Source organism: Gossypium hirsutum, chromosome D11, assembly GCF_007990345.1.
Source record: "Gossypium hirsutum isolate 1008001.06 chromosome D11, Gossypium_hirsutum_v2.1, whole genome shotgun sequence".
NCBI lineage: Eukaryota > Viridiplantae > Streptophyta > Magnoliopsida > Malvales > Malvaceae > Gossypium > Gossypium hirsutum.
Window position 1 is genome coordinate 60,211,230 of NC_053447.1, and position 12,077 is coordinate 60,223,306.

The following is a 12,077-nucleotide window of genomic DNA, read 5'->3' on the forward strand; positions in this document are numbered from 1 at the left end:
AATAAGAAAATTTTCAAAAAGAGGGTAAGAATTATTACTTGAATAGTGTAAGTGGAGTAAAATTGGACACAAGAATGAAATGTATAAATAGAAATTTTCGAGAAAGGGTTCAATTGAATTCTGGCAAAAAGTGTGAGGAATAAAATGTGAATAGCGTATAAAAGAAAATTGGTAGGAAAGTAATTAACTATTTTATGTAAAAATGAAATTGAAAATATATAAATATTTAGAATTAAAAACTTAGGGTATTAATTAAATTGTAATTGAAAAAAAGTTGAAGGACCTTAAGTATAATTTGCCATTAAGTGAAAAAATGACTTAACTGTAATTAAACAATTAAGAAATAAAAAAAATATGATCCATTAGATTAAAGTTGTAAAAATTAAATCATAAGCATTGATGATTTAATAACTAAAACAATGGATAAATAAAGAAATACGAAGAAAAGTCGAGAAATTTGGGAAATACATGAAAACATTTATATCTCTAAATATAAAGGTAACTCCAAAATGAATAGACGTGATTTTAGTAATTAATTTTTTTAAAAGATATAAGTGAATGACTAATTATTATTTTTTAAGAATGATTGATCAATTAATTTTATCTTATTAAAATATATTTAAGTAAGGTTAGTTTGCTAGACAAAAACAAGAGTAGGGAATCAAATATTTAAGAAAATTGAACCAAAAAAAAAAAAAAGACATGAAAGAAAGCAATGATACAAGAAAACAAAAATGGGATATTACCTTTCAATGGAAAGAGTTGAAAAGGGAATCTCTGAGTCATACCACTAGTGATCATAAGATTTGACCTTCGTCCTCTTTAATCATTTTCTCAACCCTTCACAATGTTCATTCTCAAGTATGACTCATTAATTCAATTGTGACAAAAGTAATATTTGAGGGAAAAACTTATCAATTTACTCATAAGAATATCAAACATATATACTTAACTAGGGAACACTACTTATCTAATTCTATTCACAACTTCAATAAAAGCAAAAATGACTTTGGAATCTCACCTCAAAATTGTTGACAAGTGGCTTCCGATGTCGAAGTGGAGAATGCCCTTATCTTCGGACACAAGTCTCATGAATATTTCTTCCAAGGAAGGAAATATTACTGAGGTATAATTCTCTGAGCAGAGCCAGAAAGACTACCAAGTTCTAGAGACCTGAGTTGGGAGAAAACGATGCCATCCATGACTTCATCAGTGTAGAAAAGCTATGATTTCTTCTAACATTTGGCAATCAGAAACACTCATTCTTGTCAGCTACACCATGCTTTTAGCTATTGTGAATGTTACTAAATTTCTGAATCCATGGCATTTTGATACTTTCGAGTAGTCAAATGTTTGAATGATACAAAATATGGCACTAAATTCTTTAATTTGCCGCATCCCAACACTTGTAGAAAACTTCTGCAAGTGATGGTTTGTTCTTCTAGAGATGTGTCAACTCAGGAAAATAATACAACCTTAATTCCTTCAAGCAAGCAAGTATTCCTACATGTTTGTTTTTATCTCTTATTCCTTTACATGGAAATAATTCATTTAAGGTAGCCCTTTGACAAAAGAAAGGTATTCAAGATTTGGTAATGACTAAATGAAACAATCCGCGATAGTAACTCATGTTTTGGGACAATATAACTTTCTTAGTTTGGGACAATATTGTTTCGGATCTGGTCCATGTCCAAGCCATATCTTCATATAGCCATTCCAAACCAAAAACAATTCTTCTAAATTGGGGAATGTTTCCTGAGAAATTAAGAAACATATATATGTTAAATAAAAGCAAATCTTCTAAAGAGAATGATAAAATATGCAAATCTGTTTAGATTGACCTTTTATTTAATTTCTTTTATGAGATCTTACCTTAGTGACCCAAAATAGGGGTTGTTGAACAGAGAAAACGGGTTGGTTCTCTCCTTGTGTTTCTCTAAAGTTGATATACTCCCCAGCGAATGTATCCACCTTGCTGCATTCACACACCTCCAATAGTTTTAACAATGGCCAATCTGTAGTATGCACCTTGGAGTAGAAACCAATCAATTTGGGTAGCTTACGAAGTATCAGCTGTCTTATTTGAGGAAACACAAACTTGGTGGTTGATTTGAGCTCAATCGATTCATTTGAGTTGAGTCCATCATCGTCAGCAAGTCCAATTATTTCTTCAACCGACTCACATTCCAATATTTGCAGAATTTCTAGTTTTTCAAGTCTTTCCACCATATCAAATGGTAAAACATTCGAAAGTTTGTCACAGTGTTCCACCACAAGGAAGGTTAATTCATGAAATGAACCCATAGTGAGTTTATCATGCCATATCTTTCTACACTTTCCCATGCCTACAATTCTCAAATCATTCAAGCTAGGAAACGCAACCTGTGGGAATTATTTAAGTTGTTAATGAGGAAAACAAGTTAGAATTCTACATAGATATGAAAAGTAATATTACTACAAAAAAACAAAAGAAGAATACCACCTTTTGGTTGAAGAGAGTATTGGTCTCTGAGTTTTCTTGATGGCAGAATGTCCTTAGTTTTGGAAGCCTAACGAGCTCCAGTCTTTGTAGCTTAGTGAACAAGTAAGTCTGAGGTATCCCTTCTCCTGCTGCTAATCCATCTGTAAATATTATTTCTTCCATGTTTTTGCAAACAAGAAGGCTAAGTTGATGGAGCCGCTCAAATTTTTTCACTAAAAGGGATGGGAATAGATATTCCAAATTGTGGCAACCCTTCACAATTAAGATTTGTAAGTTGAGAACATTAGAGGATGTAGCCCTGTCTGGTTTATCAGGCCATAATATTTTGATGTTAGTTGATGACAGTTCCAAGTACTGCAAGTTGGCACACAAAACCTGTAGACACAATCCTCATTGCATGAATTATTTGGTATTTATCTTGAGATTGAGCATCAAATATGGGATAATCTTGTAAAAGTAAACTAGATATTCTCAAGAGTCAGACTTGTAGACTTGCCTTAAGTTGCGATAATCATGATCTTTAATTGAGGATAAAGAAGTGATTAAGGGATTTAGATATTCATCAAATTTTGAGATGAGGCAGTCTAGTCTACACGTCTTTAAAAGAAGTTGGATCCTTCAGAGTTTAAAACTGACTGTAGTGCTATTTTATTTGATATCAGGAACCTTTGAGTAGAGTCTGATTTTTCAAAATTTTCAAACTCTGGGAGTGTGTTTTCTAGCCTTTGTAGGAAGGATTGGAGTGGAAGGTGAGTGCAAACAAACTGTATGACATTAAGGCTGTAATTATCCTAGGTGAGCTTGGGCAGATTGAGTTGTTACCAAGTGTTGTACTGAGAGTTTGTATAGTGATTTAATTCTCTGATCAAAGCCGAAGACATATGTTGTTTAACTGAACTGCATAAACAATCTCTAGTTTCCATTCCCATTTATGCTTTACTACTATTTATTACATTTTTGCATTTTCATACCATACCCTTACAATTTCATTTGAAAAAAAAGAACATACCCTTACAATATTAGTTATAACATTCAATTAGAACAGCCTTTACATAAGACATTTTTAGTTTCTATCTGTAGAAATTATGTACTCTAGTTTCTTATTCTATTAATTAACTTAATTTTCACCCAAATAAATTAAAAAGTTAAAACACTAACCAAAAGAGAAGAGACTAACCTTATGATTGAAAAAGGGTATCTTTTCTCTGCCAACTACCTCTATATCCTCTTGCTCCCTTTTAGACGCCAGTGCATACATCTTTGGGCAATCATCTACTGCAATTTCATACAAAGATGGACATTGCAGGGTAATGCTTCCCATACAAAAACTTGTCAACCTTGAACATGACTCAAGTCTTATCTTCTTAAGCATGGGTAACAAGAGTGTAGCCATTTCAGTTTCCTCTGCCCCTTTTTTGATAATCTGCTCCATTATAGGGCATTGTTTCACTTTTATGTCTTCTAGTTGCGCAAGATCTAAAGCCATGGAAACGCTAAATATGTATGTCATGCTATTACACTTATAAACTTCTAAAACCTTAAGTTTCTTGAAATCTAAACTTCCATGAATGTTCTCCTTCCATATTTCAATTGACTTGGAAAATTCTGAGAGGACTAAATACCCGATAGCTTGGAACCCAGCCTACAAAATCCAACAACGAAACAAGGATTAAAGGAATATACAGTAACGAACCCAACCCAAACCATATGAAACAAAGAATGATATTATGGAATAAGCCAGAATAACCAAAGCTAAACTAAAGGAATATACAATAATACCTTTATTGAATACATTTGTTGGATAGTGTTATTAAGGTCACTATACCAATGTCCGTTATCATTTCCATATTCTACTTTTTGCAATAATGGTGGATTAGTTAAAACTCCCTTACAAAATATCTCCAATTCAGGGCAACCACTCACTATTAATTCCTCTAAACATGGGAATCCAAATGTGTGGTTGCCTGAACAAAAGCTCTTAAGTCGCGGTAGATTCACAAGTTCCAAACTTTTCAACCTGCTGAAAATAATGTCACAAGTTGCTTCATCTCCCTCAGTTGCAACTATTTCTGTCATTGAAATGCAGTCTCTTACCATCAACTTCTTGAGTTGGACCATACCTTGGACTGCTAAACATGAATCTAAGTATTTCATTGCTTCGCAATTCCACACATCCAATGTGGTGAGATTTTGAAATGATGCTGAGGATGATCCTAAGCTGATCAAATTGTAACAATTGTGAACTTCAAGAGTCTCAAGTTTGGGTAGAATGTGGTCCACTTGTACGTCTTGCTTCCATAAATAATCTTTTAGATTATTAAGAGCTACCAATTTTAAGTTTCTAATTGTTGACAAAGTCCCAGCATACATCTCCTCATTACCGGTATCTCCTTCAGTACAAAATAGCTCTTTCATTTCATAATAAGAGATAGTAAGGTTTTCAAGAGTGTAGAATCTCTCAAGGAAAGAAATTCGGAAATCAATTGATTTAGCACCGTGGCCATGCACTTGAAAAGCTTTTATTCCATGAAAAAGGCTGCTTGAAAATTGACTATCACTTATCATTGCAATGTAATCACTATCTAGTGTCAAATGTTGTAGTTTAGGGATGACCTGAAAACCAATCAGAAAACAATTTTGGAGTCAATATGTTCATCTTCGAATTAAGAATTATTAATGGTCATGAGAAGAAAAGTGCACACAGGAAGACTAGCATCTGTTACATAAATGAAACATCATATATTTTCAAAAAAATCTTAATTAATATCATACTCTCTTCATCAGTAAATTAATTTTTCTAAATAATATTTCAACCTTAGTTATCATAAGTTTCTGTGTTAATTAATTAAATAAAAAAATAACCAACAATAATAGTAAACTAAGATTAATGGTTTAGAGTTTAATCTAAGATTGTAGATTTTAGAGTTTATGGTTGGATTTATAATTTATGTTTTAGGGTTTAGGGTCGGGATTTAAAATTTAAGAGGGTTTCTTTTGTTTGTTCATTAGAGTAAAAAGAAAATTACTTTTTAAAACAATTTAATATATAGAGTGGGAGTGAGAGGATTCATACCTTTTCAACCAAGAAAAGCGGTGGATGGATTGGGGAATCAAGTTGTGTACCTAATATCTTCATTTTCCCACACTCAATTACTTCCAACTTGTTTAACATTGGCCACTTTGCAGTATATTTACCTGGATAGAAGCATTTCAATTCTGGTAGCCTCCAAAGCATAAGGGCGTATAGTTGATCAAACTTGAAATTGACGACTATTTCCGAATCTGATCCTTCCTCTAATTTGGAAACAATCTCCTCCACTCCACAATCAGATATTGCAAGATAACCAAGTTGTCGTAGGTCTTTGGCTACTGAGGCTGGAAATACATTCTTCAAACTTCGACAGCCCAAAACAGATATTGCACAGATTTTTTTAAATGAAAAAATTCCTTTGGGATCATTTTTCCAAATATATTTCAACTTTGGTAATCCTCCAATATGCAATTCTCTTAGTTGAGCGGTTGCAAGTAAAGCAGTTTCTTTTTCTTCATGCATGATTTCAAATACTTGTTGTAAGGAACCACAAGTATTTACAGTTAGACGGTGCAGCCTTTGAAATGTTGTGAGCGTATTAGATGGAAAAATGGTTAACAACTTATCACAACCTTCAACTCTCAATTGTTGTAGTTTGGGAAATGAATTTGGTGGAAGTGGGTTTCGCCATATCATCTTCATCTTTCTCAAGTAGCAAATACTCATTTCCTCCAAACTGGGAAATGCGACCTGCACTCATGCCAATATAATGAAATTAGAAGCTGGCTGTTTGTTTCATTTATTGTGCGGGTTTGTGGAAAATAAATAAATCTTGAGCGTGATTGGTAAAAAAAAATTGAGAGAAAAGAAAATAAGAGAAATGCCCAGTTTTCATTCTAATGCATAAAAACAAATATTCCAAATTGAAATAAGAGAGATGCTTGTTAGTCTAAAAATATGTATTTTTCAAAAATTTCATTTTCATTCCTCTCATTTTCAACTGTACCAAGAAATGATTAAAAAGAAATTTATTTTTTCTTTTAATTTTTTCATATTTTTTATCAACCACACTATAGGAAAGAAAAATAAATGTTTTCTATCTTTCTAATTTTTTACTCCTTAAAAATTTCAATTTTCTATCCACTATACCATTAAAGCCAAAGCCAACAAGGAGAAAATGAGTAAACCTAAAAATTAAGAATTAACCCACCTTATTGTCAAACAGATCACCTTGACTAGAGATTCTTCGGTTCCCTTCCCTTGTATATCTACAAATGAAACCGTCCAATTTTGGACAGTTGTATATCGTCATTGACTTCATGAATGGAAATTCAATAACTTTATTTTGGGAGTTGGAACAAAATCCACTCAAATGCTGAAGATCCTTTAGCTCTAAGGACTTTAACTGAGGAAATAATGATAAAGTCATCGTAGCCTGAGTTTCTTCTTCTATCTCCTCCAAAAGAACTCTCTCTCTTAAGCAGTTGCACGCAGTTATCTCAAAGTATTTGAGATGAACCAGATATTTAGCCATAGAAAATGATAATAGGTATTTTATGTTTCCACAACCCTCGATTTTCAATGTGGTTAACTTCTCATGAGTGCAAAAAGCTACATTCGACAACTGATTCTGCCATACCCTTGTAACATTAAGTGATGACAAGTGCAATTTCTCCAAGGAAGGGAACGAAATCTACAACCATGCACATAGTTAATTCTACTTTCAAACAAATATTGTAAAAAAATGTGTATATATATATAGTTAGAGGAATATTTACCTTATAATTCTATTTTTGCAATTACCAAATACAATAAAAAATTACATGTTTGAAATTTTAATGTATGAATGATTTTTAATGGTGATATGCTTCCAATTGCAAAACATGTCATATTTTTTTCTAAAAAACTAAAATTTATTTATGAGAATAATTTTTTTTTTAAAAACATACTTATTGAATACACAATACAGACAAGCTAATAACTCAAAAAACCAAAAATAAAGTTTGCCAACCAATAAAAAGTGTCATATAGTAGAAAAATTCTAGTAAAAATAAAATATGTTGAGAGTATTAGGGACTGAAGAACCCATTATATGGATAGCAAAAGGAAAAAAACAAACAATCTCACATAACTAAACAACTAGAAAGATATAGAGTTATAGATACCTTTTCTCCGAAAAGTGGCAATTCAAGTTGAGTCAATGAGGGAGCATCGATTTTGTCTTGAGAGCAAAAGCTAACGAGTTGAGGAAGACCCTGCAATGTCAAGGACTGCAATCGAGGAAATTCATTTTTATCATTAATGACAGATTCAATATCCAAACCATTTTGGATATGCAGATTCTGCAAATGTGATAGGCTTTCCTCATCTGTTAACTCCTTCAGTGCAATCTTCCCACCTTTGAGTTCATCCAATTCTAAATCTTGAGTTCTCTCTACCAACTTCTTAATTCCATGATTCAAATCATCAATGCTTGTGTTGAGCCTGAGTTTTAAGGTTCTTGAATACTGATAGTTGCCAAACCGCTCCCATTCCTTTCCTATGCAAATTTTGTATCTTTCCAACTTTTCCAACTTTTGAAAGAAGCCCTCTGGGGCAGACTTGGCGTCCGGAATTTGAACTTCTAAAGTGGACAAATGAGACAGTGTGTTCAGTTCAGCAAGACTAGCATTGGGTTGTCCCCATTGAATAGAAGTGCCACCCATATATAATTCTTCTAATTTTGACAAACGTGGCAACACGTCAGCTGAAATTTTTTCGAGTTTAGTACAACCACTTACATCTAACAACTTTAGCTTCAACAAGTGCCCAATTTCCTTGGGTACAATTTTGATATCAGATTGCAAAAGGCTAAGCACATTTAAGTTCTTGAGCACTCCAATAATGGTTAGGTTATCTCCCAACTTGCAGTGATCTAGGCACAATGTACTGAGGCTAGTTAGGAGACCAATTGATGAAGGTAAAGAAGAAAAATGCACGCCAGTCAAATCTAAGACTTTAAGATTTTTTGCTTCCTTGAAGACGTTATCTGGCAACGTCAAGGAGAGATCCATGTTAAACAAAAGGAAAAGAAAAAGCCGCGGACAATTCAACTGGTCAGGAAGCTTGTTGATTCTAGGATGCTGCAAAAGAATCTTGTTGCACTCTTTCATTGACTCTCTATTTAGCCAATCTGCTACAACATCCTCATCCTCATCCTCATCATTATCCTCCTCTGTTAAAGCAAGCACTTGATTGTCCTTTGAAGCGATTGATTTGGCCACAATATAAGTAAGATCGTGCACATCAAAGTACCCCTCATTGGTACTTTTACTATCAAGCAACAAACAAGATTCTTTGAGGGTACTCATCATTTTTAACAGCCTATCTCGTGCTGCTTTCATGGTGTTGACTCCTTTAATTAGACCCAAACCACAAGCATATCTCAACAAGTCTTCAATCCTAGTGTCACGACGCAGTAAACTGCAAAGCAGGAAAATCTGCTTGAGGTCTTCACTCGATAAATGATTGATACTCAACTCAATAGCCGAATGTACCTCAGCAGATATCTCACTCGAGCTTTTTTCTAAGTAAGGCCTCTGTAATTGTTGTAAAGCATCCCTCCAAACAAATAAACTTTTATTTCGCAACGCCCTTGCAACAGTTGCAAGGGCGAGTGGTAATCTTGCACATTTCTTGGCTACCTTAATTGCTGTAGATCGCAGCTCCTCATCACTTTCAAAACTGTCCCTGGCCATCTTCTTAAAGAACTCCCAAGCTTCTTCGTCATCTAAATCAACAATTGCAAAGGTCTTTGTAGCATCCATCCCATTGCTTAGAACATTTTGATTTCTTGAGGTCAACAGTATTTTGCATCCTTTGTGTTGACTTCCAAATGGAATCCCGACTTCCTCTAGATCCAGTTTCTTCCAAAGATCATCCAAAATAATAAGAACATTTTTCTCCTTCCTTAACCTTCCATACAATTTACGGGCTCTTACATCCGGACTGTTTTCTTCAAGCTTCAAACCCAATGAGTATGCTATTTGGTCTTGGATTTCCTTAATTACAGGAATTCGAGATACAGTTGCCCTGACTACTGAATCGAATAACTTAACCTCAACCTCATGGAGTTGTCTCTCAACTTCGTTGACCAGCGATGTTTTGCCCACACCAGCCATCCCGTACACTCCAATCATGCTTGTTGTTGCATCTTTCAGTGACTCCATGATATCATTGAAAACCTCCTCTCTTGATTTAAAGGCCTCAAAGTCTGTATGGACTACGGGTTCAGGAACATCAGGGTACCCCACGCGCTCAAATTGGCAATCTTTGATAAGCTCATCAAAAGTAGCAGCAGCATCTTCTGCTTTCCTGCTAAGCTGGTAGCGAGACTTGATGTTGGGACACAAGCCAAAGAAGCACTTGGTCTTTGCTTTGACTTCAAGATCCTTCACTTTCTTCTCCTTTTCAGTGACAACCTTCTCCACTCTGTGGCGCCAATTCAGGACATCGGCTTTAATCTTCTCCCCGTTCCTTTCTGCAACATCAACATCTTGCTGCACACTTGTTCTTTTTGCAATCAACGTCCAGTGTTTCTGCTCGAACTTGTCAACAATTTTCTGGTAGAAGATTACATATCTAATATGACGTTTAACTTGGTGGAAAATACCTTTGGCAGCCTCGGAACAGACATTGGCAGTAGCACCAGTACCAATTGGTTCCATTTTTATTTTATTTTTTTGCTTTGGGGATACAGATGACTGTCAGAGAGAGTAAAAAAAGAGGCAAGAAAGAAAATACTAAAAGGAAAGAAGCAAGCAAGAAGAAATCAGAAATGATGTGAAGAAGCCATTAGCAGATAAGAAATAGAAATTCAGAAAGGCGTGGAATTGGATATGGACTGTTGTCTTCGACTCTGTTAGACTTTAGATTAGAAATCAACGAACCAGCAAAAGAAAGCAGAGAATGGATGTGGACGGTTGCGGGTATTTTCAGTGGAAATTAAGCGATTGTCACTCAGCTTCCATTAAAATTACATTTCAGTGATTTAACTTTTAAAAATTACATAATTATTTATCAAAATATTATATTTTTATCAACTTATCTATCAACTTCTATAAAGAGGGTGAGTGACCTGACACAATAACTTAAAAGGTTAATAATCAATTTAAACTGTGAATTATAATTAAAATATTAATTTGATAATTCTAAAAAACATTTAACAATAATTCTAACTTTTTTAAAGGGTAATCTATTTAGATAATCACCCAAGTTTTGTTGCGCTCCTATTTTGGTCACCGATTTTTGTTATTGTTGTTGTTAATTTAGTTACTTCCATTAGATTAATTGTCATTTTTAATCACTCCACCATTAAAATGTTTTGGTCATTGAATGAAATGCTAACGTGTTAGTCTTTTGATTAATATAACAATAAATTTAACCATTAACACTTTACATATTATGTTAAGTTGGTCCTAATTTTAGAAAAATTAATAAGTTTAACCCTCAATATTTGCGTATTTTTCAATTTAGTCCAAATTCAAAAATTTTAAGAATTTGAAATATATATAATTTATTTTAAAAGGACATAAAAATATAAAATATTTAAAATATATATAAAATTGCATAAAGGATTAATTGCTATATGATTCTAATTCTAAAATTTAAGAAATTTAACACTTAATATTTGCACATTTTTCAATTTAATCTAAGTTCTAAAAATTTATAAATAACATATTCAAAAATATAAAACATTCAAAAAAAAACAATCAAATTAAGTAAAGTTTTCTTTGTTATAATTCATAAACATTAAAAAAATCCACAAAATGCTCCTACTTTTTATTTATGCAACCGCACAACATTACAATTAAAAAAATTACAAGAAAAAAGGTTCAATTTTTTATCCTCTTACTAGATTTTTTTGGTCAAGCAAACAAAAGAGATCAAACTTTGTAAAATAACAATCATCCCCTCATCTCCTTCCCCGTTCATCTTCAAGTTTTTCATTGTTCTTATACTCTCGCCCAAACTTCACAATCTCAAATACCATATCAAATCGATACCCAACTTTACTAGACCCAAACTATATCACCACTTCATCATCGAGCACTCGCCGCTAAACCCACATCGAAAGTCTTTTTTTTTTTAACAAACATACCTAAACTCTGTTTCGCATTTTCTTTTAATGAGGAAAAATCGGTTAATGAAGCATCACTTCGTCTTAAGCATCTGAATCCCTCAAAGCCTTGCATTTTGCTGTTGAAATGGAGCCAAAGATGTTTCTATAATTAAAGGGTTTTTTTTTATTTGAATCCCTCAACCAACTATTTGATCATGGTTCTAGTAGAACTTGGTAGCGATTGATTCAAAAAAGTAATTCAAAAGACTCGTTTAGTTGGGTGAGGTTTAAAGGGAAAAAAAAAGAAATATTTATTCAAAAAATTCAAGAAAAATTGAGGGTTAAATTTTGTTGAATCCCTAAAAAAATGGGTAAAATTAAAGAAATATTTATTTGAATCCCTCAACCAAATTCATATTTAATCCTTTATGTAATTTTATCTATATTTTTAGTAATTTATGTCA

The 12,077-nt window shown here is 33.2% G+C and overlaps 1 protein-coding gene across 4 annotated transcripts; it reads right to left on the reverse strand.

Annotated features, from left to right (window-relative positions):
* Positions 1-719: 719 nt before the first annotated feature.
* On the reverse strand, positions 720-10,523 carry LOC107933846 (uncharacterized). Of its 4 annotated transcripts, none has more exons than XR_005920698.1 (9): positions 7,679-10,520; positions 6,724-7,206; positions 5,556-6,263; positions 4,262-5,095; positions 3,660-4,124; positions 2,483-2,857; positions 1,873-2,382; positions 1,022-1,755; positions 720-840 (listed from the first exon to the last, which is right to left on the reverse strand). XR_005920698.1 is itself a non-coding variant. In XM_041104628.1 (9 exons), the coding sequence occupies exons 1-9, from the start codon at positions 10,217-10,219 to the stop codon at positions 1,737-1,739; spliced, it is 5,847 nt and encodes a 1,948-aa protein (XP_040960562.1). In that variant the 5' UTR covers positions 10,220-10,494; the 3' UTR covers positions 720-1,736. The 4 variants fall into 4 exon arrangements, 3 of the variants coding, with proteins under 3 accessions (XP_040960562.1, XP_016721628.2, XP_040960563.1); XM_041104628.1 differs by having other exon boundaries at positions 720-1,755; positions 1,873-1,975; positions 2,064-2,382; positions 7,679-10,494; XM_016866139.2 differs by having other exon boundaries at positions 720-1,755; positions 7,679-10,493.
* Positions 10,524-12,077: the final 1,554 nt, after the last annotated feature.